The sequence below is a fragment of the Ochotona curzoniae genome, unplaced genomic scaffold, assembly GCF_017591425.1.
Source record: "Ochotona curzoniae isolate NIBS_2020 unplaced genomic scaffold, NIBS_Ocur_1.0 contig_883, whole genome shotgun sequence".
In the NCBI taxonomy this organism is placed as follows: domain Eukaryota; kingdom Metazoa; phylum Chordata; class Mammalia; order Lagomorpha; family Ochotonidae; genus Ochotona; species Ochotona curzoniae.
This window is the reverse complement of record NW_024466599.1, coordinates 72,107,115-72,123,610: the sequence shown is the minus strand read 5'-3', so window position 1 is coordinate 72,123,610 and position 16,496 is coordinate 72,107,115. Positions and strand designations below refer to the sequence as shown.

At 44.0% G+C, this 16,496-nt stretch overlaps 1 protein-coding gene across 43 annotated transcripts in view; it reads right to left on the bottom strand.

Moving 5' to 3' along the window:
* Positions 1-1,848: 1,848 nt before the first annotated feature.
* Positions 1,849-16,496, bottom strand: part of MAP4K4 (mitogen-activated protein kinase kinase kinase kinase 4) — a 156,142-nt gene continuing 141,494 nt past the window's right edge. For 21 of the 43 annotated variants that reach the window (XM_040993826.1, XM_040993842.1, XM_040993843.1 and 18 more), the window contains 9 exons: positions 14,066-14,183; positions 13,593-13,763; positions 11,865-12,008; positions 10,132-10,266; positions 7,602-7,702; positions 5,872-6,021; positions 5,230-5,389; positions 4,383-4,522; positions 1,849-3,454 (listed from right to left, as the gene is read on the bottom strand). In XM_040993826.1, the coding sequence (XP_040849760.1) occupies positions 3,371-3,454; positions 4,383-4,522; positions 5,230-5,389; positions 5,872-6,021; positions 7,602-7,702; positions 10,132-10,266; positions 11,865-12,008; positions 13,593-13,763; positions 14,066-14,183 (1,203 nt within the window). In that variant the 3' untranslated portion in view covers positions 1,849-3,370. Of the gene's footprint in view, positions 3,455-4,382; positions 4,523-5,229; positions 5,390-5,847; positions 6,022-7,601; positions 7,703-10,131; positions 10,267-11,864; positions 12,009-13,592; positions 13,764-14,065; positions 14,184-16,132; positions 16,325-16,496 lie in introns of all 43 variants that reach the window. The other 22 variants (XM_040993821.1, XM_040993829.1, XM_040993831.1 and 19 more) reach the window with 3 other exon arrangements.

The window sequence follows — 16,496 nt, the reverse complement described above, 5'->3', positions numbered from 1 at the left end:
GACATGCATAAAATATGAAGCCTCATCAGAAGAAAACCCTGAAGGGTTTGAACATATTTGAAACGCGTGCCACATACAGTAAAGCGCCATTTTCATTTTATTTAAGGAAAAAGAGGGGGCAGGGCACAACAGTCATGTTCAAGATACACAGCAGACAAGTTAGCACTGAAAAGAGGGGAGGGCCGTGTACCTGCCATCAGTCTGCCCTGCAGTTTTATTAGTAAATTTAATGCATTTAGTCAACTGTTTTAGCAAAATTAGGGATTACGAATCACCAAAAGTATGCTACCACTAAGATGAAAACCTAAATGACGCCTGTCATTTATAAAAGAAAACCATAAATACGTGATGCACATTAGTGAAACAAAGTCACTTTTGTAAACAGTTTCTCCAACATAACATGTGCATGAGCCAAAAGTAAAAACACTGCACTCAAAAGAGGGTTATTTGGACTGAAATGCAGAAAGGTAGTAATTGGTTAAAACTCTGACTAAACCTAAGACAAATTTGTGTTTTTATTTTGAAGAGCAATCCTACAACAGTTCAATGGTTCATACACCATGGTGCCAGCATAATACTGCTTTCTCTTACATTTCTGCCATGTTGGCACTTTTGTGGGATAGGGTGAGGGTCCCCACATGGAATTACTCCTTCCCTAAGAGACTATGAAATCTCAACATCTCGCCATCTTTTATGATGAAATTTTCCTGGACACCCACATGAAGCTACAATTCAAGGTGGTTTGCAAGGTACTGTGACCAAGAGGACGAGGAAGAGGACTGGAGGGTCAAGTCAATACACCTGGCATCAATGCTGTCACTCAGTCCCGGGTCCAACCGAGCTCCGCAGTAGTGCCCATTGGGTGCCTGCGCTGTGCACACAGGTGCATTTGGACTTGAGCTCCCACCCTCGCCAGCACTCTTGTAAGGGAACACGCTGAACTCTAACAATAATGAAGCACTATCGCCTGACGTACAGACACTGAAGACCACGATGCCATATCCATCCTTTGTGGTTTCTTCTTCACAGACGACATCACTTCTTTGTTATTCTTCAGACATCGGCCCACCTCTCTCCACTCCGAGGCAGGGAAACGGGCCACAGCCAACTGTACTTTCTCCTCTTTCTACATACAAGTGGTGTTTTCTATGGCATAGTCCACCTCATGGCCTGGTAACTGCCAGCAGGAACTAGCCCCTGACTAAACTCCTCTAGTGGTGCAATTTGGCCTACCTTACGTCCTTTCCAAAGGTGGAACTGAACCCTTTACCCTTTTTCAGGTTAACTACAGATCATCACGAAAGAATTTTTTCTGCTTTGGCTATCAACACAATTCCAAGTTACACAAATGAGCAAATTATTTCCATTTCCTTTTGCTTCCAGAAGAAAAAAGATTTCTCTGTTTATGTTGCCTTGTGGCTACAATCAGCTGTTTAAGCCGTTTCCCCCCAACCCCCTGCATTTGTGAGCGTATTTTTTTTAAACTAAATTTTTGTAGTTAAAAGGACAGCCATTGCAAAAATGCTGAACCAGGAGGAAGAGAACATTAGTGGTCGGAACATGGTGGAAGGGTGGGCAAATCCCTGGCAAACGTGACCAGGTGACTGTTAATTTGGGGGGAGGAGTGGAGAATGGAGAAGTCCTCCATCTTTATGCTCGAAGAGAAAACTGGCCATGAAGGAGTACGAGTAACCCTGCGGGACACCCAGCTTCTGTTTGGCAGACGCAGCTCACGGTAGCCGTCCCCACTGTTAGCACTCAGCACTAACGGGAGGAAAGGGAGCTGGCAGAGCCACAACCGACACCCCGACAGCCTTGCCGAGTGAAGACCAGGAAGCCACGAAGATGATTATTCAAGACATTTATTACAAATGTCATGAACATATTCACGAAGTAAAACTGGTTTAAAAAAACAGAGAATAGAGCAAGTGAGAAAATGAGAAAGCCAGGGTTTTGATATTACGCCTAAAACACAGGAAGATGCTGTCTTTATGAATAATTAGAATTAACTACATTCTTAAAATGGTTTTAGTGCATTGCATTTTTAGAAAAAGGGAAATCTCTACCCTCAAGAAGGGTTTCTGCAACACTGAACAGTTTGTGTGACTATTCGAATGTGACCACCTGTCTGCTCCCAAAGCCCCAATTAAGAAACGAGCTCTCTTGCGTTGCCGGCTCCAGAGGCCCCACCGACCACTCATGCTCAATCTGGGGAAGACGAAGCACTCTGCTTTCCAAACCCAGAAAGCAAACTGCGGCAGCCTAAGGCAGCTTATCTTCATGGAAAGGGCTTCTTGTGCTGCTGAGATTTGTAACAAAGTAACAGTCAAACTTCAATCAGATAGTTTTGGTATTAAGATTAAATTAAACGTTAATGGTCTCTTCCAAAAACATATAAACTAAATCACCTCTCAATGCATTAAAAACAATGAGGTAGGCAAAAAAAATCAACATGTGGTTTGAATTTTTTCTTCTGCAAGTGCAGACTGTGGTAAAACTGCTGCTGCACTTCTAGGTTTAAACAAAAATTAAACCTTTAACTGAGGCAGTGCTAATACTGTCACACAACAAAGTTCTGGCCATTATACAAAATGCACACATTATTTCTTTTTTTTTTTGTTTTGTTTTTTTTTGTTTTGTTTTAAAGATCCATCTGCACATGATTTAGGCAAAACTTGGTACACAGAAAAATGACTGAGTGTTGGCCAGGACCCCTCCCTCCCCCAATCTGAAGAAACAAAACAGGACCCGTTAGCCCACCCCGCCCTACCCCCCAAGCCCCACCCACAAAAAAGGTATCCTAGTAACTGTGTCTTTCACATTTTATAAATATTAACTTCTTAAACCTGCACCTTCTTCTTTGTCCACATATCGTCACATTACAAAAAAGAAAATGTCAATTAAATACATTGTTAATGTTACTATATTAAATCTGCTCTCCGCTTTAGCCAATTGCTCCTCACACCACCACTCTTCACCTCCTTGTGCCCATGGCCAATAACAATGGCATGTTCATCGTGGCCACCTGCAGACACGCCTAAGACAAGAGTCATTCAGAGACCAGGAATTCTGGAGCTGCAGGAAAGGTGTTTGCTTTCGGGTCTCAATCCCAGACACGTATAGCACCTGATGGTAGGATCTCAACAGCACCGGCTGCATTGCAGCCTTGATTTATTTTTGAGTAAGGACAAGAACAGGGATAAACTGGTCAAAGAGCAGGAAGGAAAGGACAGGGTGGACCCAACACGTGAGGCCTGCACACACAGCTGTCGGCTGTACTGGTGCAGCTCTGAGCTCCAGTTGCAAGGAATTCCAAGTTCTCAGGACCTTGAAGACTCTGGAGACTGACAATCCCTGGGTCACATTGCTTCTACCAGCTCAGAAGGGAAGTCCTGCCCAGGGTCATGAAATAGACCTGACTGCTGCCACCGGAGCGCACAGACGCAAAAAACACCTGCAAAATCAAGAGGAGAGGGTGTGGTGAGCACAGCCACAGAGCACTCTGCCAACGGGGGCCATCAGCTCCACTAACACTGCCGTGCGCAGGAAGCTGACATCCCCAAGGGCCTTTATACAAGGAGTAGTGCTCTGCAGCCAGTTCTCACTACAACACAGGCTTGTTATCTGGATTAGCTCCTTGACATATGGTGCAAGCTCAAAAGCAAACACTGGATATTGCTGAAAGTGAGTTATTTCTTCTTTTCTCATTGTTACCACTATCTAGACAGGAATAAACAGTGATACAGTAAAGATGCCTCAGTAACTATTTCTTTTTCTTTCTAACGATTAAGTTACAGTCTACCAGTTCATAGGACTTGCTAGGGAAAGTAGTAATACACATGTAAAAAATAAGCAATGGCCTGCAATTTAAAGAATGCTTTAGTGATGACCACAGTAAACACACCAAGGCAGGCATACACCGGAAAGCTGGCAAAGCCCTAGCAAAGGTCCGAGTTGAGAGTTTCATGGTGACAAGTGTGGGAGACATTGTTCACAAACAAGTTTCAGGAGCATGACGGCAGAGGACCACGGAGCTTTTGTGTTAAGAATGTGCCCACTACAAGTAGGAGGACTAACTTCAAAGGCACATGTATAGTATGCTTCTTTCTCATTTCAAATGAAAAGTTCAAATTAGAGTCAGCTGGGAGGGTTTACTATAATTCAAAACAGGGCAAGGAATGGGTTTAAGAGACATGTTTTCAAGCCGCGATGCATTGCTTTAGAAGTGCCCTAAGCCCATTGGATAGAAGAAGGTGGGGCTTAGGAAAACCCACCTAATATTAATGGTCTTTCCCAACGCCAAGGCAATTTATCACAGGAAAAATAAACCACTGCTAAAAAGATAGTGGCAATTAAAAAACAAGCCATAAGGAAACCATTACCTTGTCATTGCGTTCACATAAGAATTTTAGTCTCTGAGCCCTTTTGTGCATAAACACACCATCCAAATGGCCGGTCTCCACAGATCGGATCTCAATGGCCTTCTCTCCCCAGCCCATTGTCTGATTAGATCGGATATACGCTACAGGGGAAAGCAGAAACAGAAACCATGAGTGGCAAGCCAATATACATCACATCCACCTAAAGGCCTAGCGTCTAAGCATCTTCGCTTACATGGATTTTTACATTCGCTACTGCCTGTTCTATCGTGGGAGGAGATCCTGCACTCAACGGGTACATCTCATCTCCCCTAGGCCTTCCAGGGAGCCCGCTATCTGAGCTGCGAGCTCCGTGCAGAGACTGTCAGCAGTCCAACCCCAGGTGAAGGCAGCGGGCAGAAGGGACAAGGAGAGAGGGACAGTGACTCAAATTGCCATGAACCCAAATGATTCGAGTTATAAATGTAAAGCTATGAAAATTTCAAATATCAGCCTTCATTACTGTTTGCAAAGAAAGACTGTGCCCGAGCGCACAGCCAGGTGGAGTCCTCCCCTCTCGAGAGCACACCACTTCTTTTTCTGCATCTCCCTTCCACATTCGCCCTATTCTCTGGATGTCTTCAGGATTAAATGAGGGTCCTGTGATAAAGGAGTTTTAAAAAGTTTTAAAATGTACCAAGCTTTATAAAGTACCGAGAAACGTATTTGTTCTACAACAGACTTGGAGTTATTTCTGTAAGTCTGTGATCTGTCTTTGCTGACTGCCCCAATGGATGGCCCAATGTCAAAACAGCGCGTGCAGCTGGCGGGATGGATACACGCAGTCCTGGAGAAGGCTTCCCTTTCGTACCTACGGACGTGGGCATCTCGCCCCACTGTAGCACCACGTCCTTAGTGATCCTTCCGTAGGTGTTGACATACACGCCCTCATCTTCATAGCACACCAGAAGCTCCATCCCGTCTGTGTTGGGGAGGATGATGATAGCATGGGGTTTGATGCTACACTGGATCTGGAGAGGAGGCACAGAGTACAGGGGAGCCCGTTTGTGGCAACTTCCAACCCCGGAGTGTTCAGCAAGATGGCCTGGCCACATCCCTTGTGATAGACACAACAATTCATGTCCCAAAGCTTATCTCTCAAGTCACATGCGCTCATGTTTTCTGAGGCAACTGAAGCACAGTGGGACGGCAAGTCTAACTGGAAACCACTTCCCACCCAGGGTCTGCCAGCAACAGGTCCCCCAATCCACCCCACGTTAGTCAAAGAACTGGCTAAGAGATAATCAGGAGGGCTTCACAGAAACGAGAAAGTGCATTTCCTCTTGTCTCAGTATGGAGCTGTTGAAAATGGCACTCGATCAAATACTCACCCCCACACCAAAGGGAACGTGAGCAATTCCTGACTGTTGTTAGTTCACCATGCACAGTAAACAGCAAAGGCAAAACAAAATGAAGCCAGTCAGCCAACCATAGAGTGTGGATTCTTTCTTACGTGTGTTGGTAGATAAATGTCGTAGACTGATCCCGAATCCACATCAACGGCGTGGAACCCTGCACAGGACCCGTAGATCACTTTCAGCCTCTGGCCTTCCTCCACAGTGAGATCCACCAGCAGTGGCTTGTGCGCTAGCTCACCAAACGACTGCAAGGAAGCAACCACGAGAGAAGCCGTGAGGTGAAGGTTTACTCTTAACGGCAAACCTAGAGGCAGACGCAAGGTCATCGGCTACTCAGAAACCAAGTCACCCTTACAATGACAATACATAAAATGCTCCACACTTATTTTATTTACCTTTGTTTTCCCTATTAGCATCAAGAAGACATTTCTTTCAGAACTTATGTATCAAATCTCTTTTTAGCCCAAGAATTCTGCCTTGTCACTTGCTATCCTACTGGTGGCCAAATGGGGACTCCTCAAATGTGGGTGCCGGAGCGAGAAGCCCTCATAGAGACCCACACTGAGACTTCCTAAGTGTTACCATCTTCCTCACTGTTGGAGCTTTAAAGAGTTCTGCTTCCACATTTTGATCGCGACACAGTGATGAAAGGCTCCAATACACTGGAGCAGCCTGCACCGTAACAGAAAGCCCACTATTGATACCAACACCCACCACCCCCGAGGCTGGGACAGCAACAACTACTAGTACCTGGTAAATAATTGGCATCATGACCAACTCTCAGAGGAATATGCAACTTTCTAATGAATTGTAACAGAGCTTGATTTAAGCAAATATGATAATCCCATTTATCCTACTTCAAAGAATCAAGCAATAAGCAACCTAAAATTTAATTTCCTCCAAATAACTGAAACTTACCTTTCCAATAAAATTGACAATTATTATTATTTTAAATAAGTACAATTAGTTTAGATGAAAACTTCTTAATTCTTTGCCCGGTACCAAAATGGCCCAAGAGCCAACTGCAGGTTTTGTTTATATTGTTGCAAACGACACTCTGAAGTCATTCACTGTATATGGAGTCAGAATAATAGTAATCTCAACTAAGAGTTTCATGAATTTGTATTAAGGCAAACTCTAGGATAACTTGTAAAAATATATTAGAATATATGAAACTGATTTTCTATTTTTTCCAAAACGAACTATTTAAATACATTAAAGACTATTAATCTGATATTATTTACAATTCCGTAGAAATATAAACACTATACAAAGTGAGGTACTGTGGAACTATGGTACCTCACAAGATGGGAAAGTCATCTTAGTTATACGAGTTCAGATGTCCACACTTTGCTATTCAAACAAAGGTGGGTCATGAATATTTTAACTTTAATTTTCCATTTAATGCATATTCCTGTGACATCAAAAATTTCTGCACTTTGCGTTTGAAATTCACGCTCAATGGAACAGACACATGTGCCGAGCCCATCTATCTCTCTATCCGTTCTCACAACGAAAGGTAAAAAGCCTGTTAATGGAAGATAGGAGTGGTCTCGTTCTCTTTTCCCTTGTTACCACGCTGCCACACTGGTCAGAGTATTCCCCAACACTCGGCTCCTCAGTCCCAGCCCTCTGCAGGCACAGAAGGTGCTAAGCCTACTGCAGACCCAACATACAGATTTGCTTAGGACAAAGTTGAGGTCTAGATAAAATAGCACGTAGTTCTCATTTCATTCATTTTAACTGTGCAGACTTTTTAAGCTTATCCTCTGACTACTGGCTGGATGCTGCACAGCTAACACTACTTTCCAAAGTATTTCATTACCTTAAAGGCCATGAATTTGTGATATGGCTTAGGTGCCCATGCGTAGACTTCTACAGAGCTCTTCAAAGCAATTACTAGAAATTTGATTCTTTCATATTTTACTGGGGGAAAAAAAAAGCAAGAAAACACAAGTTATCAACATGGAAATCTTAAATTCTTATAGCCAACTTCTCGAAAACTTATAAATATGTATTCTGGTAAACTCACTCAACTAAGGGGGGAACAGTAAGCCTCACTGTTCTCTTTTCCAGTTCTTAACAACCCATCATTGACTTTGATGTTCTGTCAGGCTAAACTCCAGTGTTCTGGAGACCATCAGGGAAGGCTTCCCTCAAGTTTCTAACCTTCTTAGAAACCAACTAGTGTCTAACAAATGACAACGGCAGGCATCCCACCGTCCTGTCTCCACGGTCTGTCACTACTTCCAAAAGGAAAACGGTGTAATTAGCCAAGAGGTTCCTGAGTCACGGAGAGTGGTCAGCTTCCCCAAGGGATTCACAGGCTGAAAATCATGGAAGACTCTGCAAAAATACACACTGAATCTTGAATCCTGTCAGGACACAGATGTCTCTGCACAGATTCAAGTATCACCCACGCCTACCTTCTCACCTGCACTAGGAGGGATTTCTAGAACTCAAACCGAAGTTCTGTGCTAGGGAAGCGGGGCAGAAGTCAATGGGACCCCTCTTCAGCCATACAATAAACGCTCCCTTTCACAGCAACTGTTCTGCTTCCCTCCCAGTCAGAGAACTCTGCCAAAACCAACCGCCAGGAGAGGGCCCTGATCACCTGTGGCTTAATACTTCAGTTTTGTTTTTATGCTTTTACATTTTTACTTGAAGATGTGTTTTTATTGGAAAGGCAATCTAGAGAGAGGAGGAGAGGCAGAAAGATTTTCTGTCCGCTGGCTCACTCCCAAAGTGCTCACAATAGCTGGAGCTGAGCCAACTCAAAACCAGGAGCCAGGAGCTTCTTCCAGTCTCCCACACAGGTGCAGGGTCCCAAGGCTTTGGATTGTCCTCCATTGCCTTCCCAGGCCACAAGCAGGGAGCTGGATGGGAAGTGGGGTTGCAGGGATGCAAACTGGTGCCCATATTTAATATCATACTTGATTCTTTGTGTCAGATGGCTTGTAAATTTGATAAGCCTCCTCATTAAACTCCATAATTGTCACTGCCCAATAAGTCACTGCAACTAATATTGAGCATGAAGGATTATAACAAGCTCTTCAAATCAGCACTATCTCTAACTTTCTGCAAATGCTGAAAACGCTTTGCTTCCGGCAATAGTCACCAGACATGGCTATTAGCTAGTGCCACTGACACTGAATTCTAAATTGATTTAATTTAAATATGCCTTAAACTAGTTCCCTGTCCTTGGAGCTAATCATAAACAGATGGTATCATCCACACTTATCTGCAGAAGTTACCTGTGACTCACTTTGTAATACGAATGGCTTGAAGATCCCCGCTCTGTTCTGATGAAAAACCTTTCAATCTAACATGCCTTCCTCTAGCTCCCCCTGTAGGACAGTCTACTCATTCAGTGGAGCTATTAGGAGCTATTTCATTCAATCTGATCTTACATGATTTTAGTTACACTACAAATAAAAACACAGAACTGTTTTGTGGTATCACCCAGAAGTTCTTCAAATATTGATGTCGTTCAGGTTGTTCTCTATGTCATGAGTGCCGTGCAGAGGGGACACTGTCAATGACAATGTCAGTACCTCCGACGGTACACGATTTACAAACATGGAGAACAGAAAACACGCAAACAAAACTCCATGTTCTATGTACCAATTCTTTAATATGTTACTTTTTTCCACAAAACTGTAAGTCAGTTAAAATCTAGCATTTTCCCTTACTTTCAAAATCAGTATCAGTTTTTCTGATTCGTTTCATTGAAAAAATCATCAGCATTGGCTTTGATTGTATATGATCTTACTTCACAGGAATCACTACATACATGCCATGCAAGAAAAAACAAGGGTTGCGAAGAAGTGTCACCTGGCCAGCGAGACTCACTGACTTGCCAAGATCACTGTACACTGATGTGGAAATGAGGAGCCATCACCCTTCGGCTCACACTGAAAGCTTCACTAGGGACTGCCAAGGACACAGAGTCCTCCAAATAGAAGAGTAAGCCCAGGACGTGAAGGGCTCTAAGTCAGTTGCTTTCACTTGGCAAGACCTCCTTAAAAGAGGTTCCTTGGAAACACATTTTATGGGGAAGAACGTGGACTGTTCAAGAGAAGGGGTGAAGATTTTCATAAGAGGAACAGTGCTGCGGGAGCCCGAGGACAGAGTCAGAGCGGCAAGACATTCCATGTCATGTTGCAGTTTCGCACAAGCCATCAAAGGCAGTGTTGGGCTAAGCTGTCAAGACTATGTGATGCTTTAAAAACTGAACACTAGCAATGTGCCACGTCTCAAAAACAATTTCACTACTCAGTCTGCAAAGATCATTTGAATTTTTAGGAGACTCTAAGTGAGAAGTACAAAACAACGATACACCCCTCTGCACTTACCAACTTTATAATGGACACATCCTTCCAGATCCCCCACGGTGGTCCACCCCTGTTTCTTCTCAACTTCTGGATCATTGTGAAGTATTTTATTTCTTAACCAAGACAAATAGTAGACACGTAACTTATCCTTTTTGCCTAGGAAAAATATTTGACATGCAGATGTAAAATCAAGTATCGTTAGTAACAACAGTAACCAAAAGAAACATATATACAGCAGTATCTTTCCCCTAAGAGAACCATGCTGTAACCAAAGTTTACTAGAAACTCAAAGAAGCTGCTTCGATGGACTTCAAAAAAGCCCACGGAAGTACTACTAGCTGTAGCATGTGCTAGAAGGAAAGGTTATCAAAGAATAATGAATTCAGACTCACATAGTTGGAATGGGTTAAATAAAGAAGCTGGCACCAGCAGGTAATTAACTCAATACCATTATGGTATTTTAAGGCCTGTGTAAAGTTTTATAATATCGCCTATCTTAATAGAACAATGAAAATAAAGTATCAGGAAATTATGGTCAATTCAACACAGACAAACATGCTGAAAGGCCATCTGTGAACAACGCTTGCAAGAGAGGAAAAAGAAAGGCATAAACCTTTGGAACAATAACAGCAGAACAGTGAGGAAATGGCATCCTAGAGGAAGATTTGATGGCCTAACGGAAAGTTCATGGTTTGGACAAGCACACGCGGGCAGATGGATACACTTTTCGGACAGAGGTTGCTATGGTCAGGGAGCTGAGGGGTGGAAATGCTGACTACAGGTGCATTCCTGCAGCCTAATGCTTGTTCAGGCTACATCAGCCATACATGGTGCTATGATGCAATCATTATTGCTATTTCCTTCATGTCTGAAACACTGCAAAAATGTGTAGTTTTCTTCTTACAAGTATATACATATTGGGTGTGACATATACTTCAAAGACTGGCTGTCAAAAACTACCAAATGCCATATATATCTGGATGATTTTACTTTTCTTCCTACTTTGATGCTTTTGTATAGCATTTTCTTACTTTTTAATTTCAACATGAAAATCTTATAAATAATAGCTATTTTACAAAAAAAATTAAACTTACAGTTGTGTTAACTTATGTAAGAATAAGCAACATGCTCTAATACACTTCTTGTTGAGGTGAACTTAAGGGTCTTCGATGTCCGACTTGCTGGTTAAGATGAACTGCATCTGCACTCCACACTGGGCACTTGAGGGGTTTGATCTTTGCTATCTATCCAGCCCTGGCTCCTGACTTCAGTTCCCTGCTAATGAGGATATTAGAACGACACGAGGACAGCACCGGTAACTGGCTTCCTGCTAACCTCCTGGGATGCCTGTACTGCATCCCGGGCCCCAGCTCTGCTGAAACCCACACACCACCCCCTGCTGTCATAGGCCCTTGGGGAGTGAGCTACTAGGCAGGAACTCCCTCACTCTTTCTACAAGTCCCACGGGATGGAGCAGATGGCACAGACCTACACAATGGATGAGGCAAATGAAATCTAATCAGCAGAGGGAAAGGAGGGCTGGGTGGTGCAGCAGACATCAATGCCCAGGCTGCCGTGTCTCTCATGAGCGTTCTTTAGAAGCAGACCAAGTGCTCACACGCATCGGCTCTGAAATCCTCTCTTCGCTCATGGTAGTCACAATATATCACACTTAGCCAGTACATCAGAGAGAAAAGTAACTGAAATCCATGATGAGAGTGCCAAATAGTCTGCTATACTAAGAAATCAATTACCAGATATTGTCACCAAGACGTTCAAGCCTTCAAGTACATCCATTTGTTGAAACCTCCTTCGGTTGATCAGAGGATACACCTTCCCTTGGCCACTTCTGTCCAGCAGCATCAGGCCACTCTCTGTCCCCACCAGCAAATTCACTCCTATTTCAAGGACACAGAAAAGTCTGAATTTTATGCTATCTTTGGCAAATAGTAGCTTACAAAAAAAAAAAAAGGCGGGGGGGGGGGCGGCAGCTTCTTTCATTTACTTCTAAGGAAATACTTAGAATAATCAGAAGCTAGAGCAACCTAACCTGCAACAGCCCACCCCACAGTGGTGATGACAACACAGTTGCTTAGGTATAATGAAGGATGTAAGGGGAGAACCACAAGCCTCAGCCCCATTTTCCTTCACCACCCACCAGGTTCCAGTTGTCCCTCAGTTTCCCTGCAACCATTCAAGCTCATGATTCTCTTTGGTTTTACACATCCCACACAGAGTCAGTCCAGGAGGCTCTGGAACAACCTCCCATCTGAGACAATGATCTCTTCATGCTTTATCATCGTTTTTACTGGCAAACTTTGGAATGGAACTGTATCTACTCTTCAGCTCGATGTGGCTTCTATCACTCACTCTTGTATCAGGGTCCACTCTCCACCATCATTAAGAACTGCTCCCTGTTCCACTGGTCCCCTCTCTCCACACCTGGGGAATACTGAACTATCAGGATCTCTTAACCTGCTGTCCATGTACTGTGACTCTCTCGCTGTGCTTTATTTCCATGTTATCTGCTCTGCTTAAACAGAGACATTCTGGTGGCTGTTTGGTGAAACCTGAACCCACTCACCCATGCTCCAGGGATTCCTGGGGGTAATTCCCATTACCCCTGTGTCCACACAGCACTCCCCTGCTTTTATATCCTCCATATTTTCCCACTGAAACCCTCCTTGCTCCATAGAATTTACTAACCCATTCACCAGCACCAGATGCCCCTTCCTTTCCCCTGTCTGTGGTCTTACTCTGCCTTAAGTGAGGGATACAGTAAGTAGGTGAACTACTCTGTCTACCTTTTCATGGCTGCGTATCTATCAAGTCAGTCCATTCTTCCTAAACCCTTATGGAGTCCTACATTGCCTTCACAAACAACACATTTCATGGAGTTGCAACAGTTTCCGTCCGGCACTTAAAGACTCCTAGACCCTTGAGCCAATACACTTTTGTCTTTTTCATTCACTCATTTCCAAATGTATCCCAGCTTTAGTCTAGAACATTTGTATAAACTAACCTTACAACATGTATTACTGATTATCTTAAAATTCTTGTGAATCGGGCACACACAGATATTTCAAAAAGTTGACAGAAAACATTATCATGAAACAGATTATACACAGATTTAAAAATTTTCCTGCATCATATAATCTTGCCTTGTTGTGCCATTATCTTTTCATTCTGCATCCTCATTAGCTTTCTGAAGCCCCCAATAGGACTACAATGATCTCCTAACTGTGGTAATGGATTCACTGACACAGGGAATAAAGGTATTTGGGATTTTACAGGGTCAAGATTTCCAGGCGGATGGATGATAGGAAAGAGTATCACGGCTCTCGGAGAAGGTATCAGGTGGGCATCATAGGAGTCTCTCGCCTTATCTGTTAGAAACCCCTTTCCAAGTGGTACTTTTCTGGAAGACTTACACACCCCTTAGCATAAGAAGGAAAGCATGAGAACAGCATGGAGACACTTACCCCACAAGGCCGCACACAGAATCTCAGAGTTAAACCTCTTCTTGTATTTCCGAATCTCGGGGGTGTCACTCTGTGGCCTCGTGTTGGTGGGATTCACGTTGACCACTGAGCCCTTACGGGTAGGGTCTTGCCTTATGGCTTCTGGTCTCATTCCCTCACAGGAGAATCCCACTGAAATACAGCACAGGGGACATCATTTCCTAAACATTTCTATATATTACACATCTGCCTCCCTCCCCACTACATGTCAAGTAAACCATGAATCTCCCATCAAAAAGAAGTTTGTAAGAAATGTATGTGGAGGGAGGAGGCTGACTTCCGCAGCTCATTGCCAGTAAGGAGATGCAAGCAGGATGGAGGTTCCTGTCTCGAGGTCTGTGCCTGTGAACCACCACGTGCCCCAGCCACCGGAAAGCAATGCAAAGTGGTCACGGCCTGCCTGCTGGCCTCGCCCTTGCTGCCACTGTACTTACCCACAGAAGTCACTGTTGTCCCACTAGATGGAGAAATCTGTAGTAATCTGGGGTCTATAAAAGGTGTAAAGGAGGAGGAAGATTTGTGTTTCTGGAGTGTGCTACTAGCGGACTGAGTCTGCAATGTAAATTTCGATTTTATTAATACAAATGACACACAAAAAGATGAACATTTAAAAAAAAACATTTTAATCCACTCTACACTGCACTGCTCCCCAGCACAAAGCCTTGTTCATCGTGCTTCACTCCCGAGATGCTGCTGGAACGCCATGGTGGCACAGCGCAACCCGGCTCACCTCACCTGGAAGCATCGCTTCCTCGTGGGCTGCTCAGACAAGCAGCCGTGCTGTGAGCCACCAACCCCTCCACACACTGTGCTCTTAGGGTTTTTTTTTTTCTTTTCTCTTTTTTTAAAATCAAATAAGAAGAACTCCTAAAGGAGGTCAGAAAGGTCTTAAACTCAGTTTATCAACTTGTAAAATTAAAATCCTCCCCCCAGAAATTACTCTATGCTGTAATATTTGAAAATCTTATTTCTTTTAAATTGAGCCTCTTGTCAGAAAGCAACAGAGGCTTCAGCTACTGAGGTCTCAGGTACATGACCATCACAGCCACACATCCAGGTGATCAAAGGTGCAAATGACAAAACAAGGCAAATGCTTTAGTTCTTTCAGAAGCACCAGTGTTTTAGTTAATACTGTAACTCAAAGACCAAAAAAAAAAACAAAACCAAAAAACCCACAAGAAAGTGAAACAAATTGTTAAGTGGAAAATGTAATGACGATTAAAAGAAAACAAACAAAAATAAACTTGCCCGTTTAGTGAGTTAAAAGTTATAGTAAAATACGGTACATTAGAAGAAAGTGGAGCAAGGTCGATAATATATACATAAGGAGCAGTGAGGAGGAGGGATACACAGCTCGGGAACAAAGACCACGTGCTCGTGTCCCACTGCGTGTCACCTTCTCCAGGCACCTGCAGCCAGCGTGTCCTCAAGGCCAGGCCCACCCATCTCCACCCTGCACACACACTCCCTGACCGATGCACCAGTGGCCAGGCCAGCCAAAGCCAATCTGACGCCAAGCCCAAAGCAACTCAACGTGTGCCTGCTCAGGAGGAGGGAACTGTTTTCATTTCTTTCCAACTAAGGAACCAAAGTAGGAGTGGGCCGGGAGGTAAAAGCTCACGTTAATGTGGCTGGCTGAAGCTACATGTCAGTTCCAAGTCTCCTCTACTGTCAGATAAACCAATCTCCCACGAAACCAAGGCACTAATCAGCACAGTGCTCCAGCTGAGCCATGCCACTGCACTTGGGCACGATCATGTTTAAAGAGCCAAGAGTCACCCAGCTGGCACCCAGAACAAGCACCACAGCCACGCCTGTGAAACGAGCACAGATTTCCCATGTGAAATTGTAGGTTAAAAGCATGCTCAGACCTCTGCCCTTCTTGCTTAATATCCTCTTTTCCTAGGTCTCCCTGAAAAGCACTGGACCTCTTCTTAAACTCCGCATGATTGTGAATTTCAAGGACAAATATCCTTTTAACAGCATTGGTAGCTAATCAACAACTGCCCCCGAGAAAGAGAACACAGCCCAGCCCTGTTTGAAGGAATTGCCTTCCCTGTCACCCCAATGTTCGTTCAGAAAAGGCCAAGTGTGCTTCACCAAACTGACCTATACTTCATTCACTGGATGCATACAATGAAAAAGGCAGTTTCTATTAACAACTACAGGAATTTCATGCCAAATACATAACAGGCTTGAAAACACAGCAATCAACTTTAAGATTTTAAAAAATAAACTGAAAAAAGAAAAGCCATGCAACTACACTTATCTAGAGAAAAGTAAATAGTGACTGGCAAGTTTGGAGAGAAATCGCTCTAGAGTTAAGGGATTTGTATGCAGATCTGAAACATGTTACTTGAAGGCTGGGGGTTGGGGGGGTGACAGAACAAAGCAGGGGGGATAGGGGAAGGGGTGAGGGTGTAAGGTCTCCTTTGCAAACTAGCTCCTAAGCATTGCTGGTCTAACCCCAGGAAAGCAGCCAGCTGTGGTGCGAGACATACCTCATTAGCAGTGAGCTTGTCCTGGGGTGTCTGTGGGGACATGGTGGGTGTCGGCTGGCTGGAGGATGGGGAGGAGGAGGTGGAGGAAGTGGAGGAGGAATGGCTTTGCTGTAAGAGATCTGGCAAGAGGTGAATGCGACCGGCAAAGCCATTGCTCTCATGATGGCTGGCACGCTTTTGGTCAACTGTACTCTGCAGAAAGAACAGGCACACTGGTCTCGCTCACGGCTGCCGACATTGCCTATGCGCTACTGATCCTGCTCTACGGAAGGAGCTGTGTCATTTTTCAAACGCCATTAAATTACCAAGGGGGGGAAAAAACCAAGGAAATTAGCCAGACTTGCTCAGATTTCCTGGCCAAACA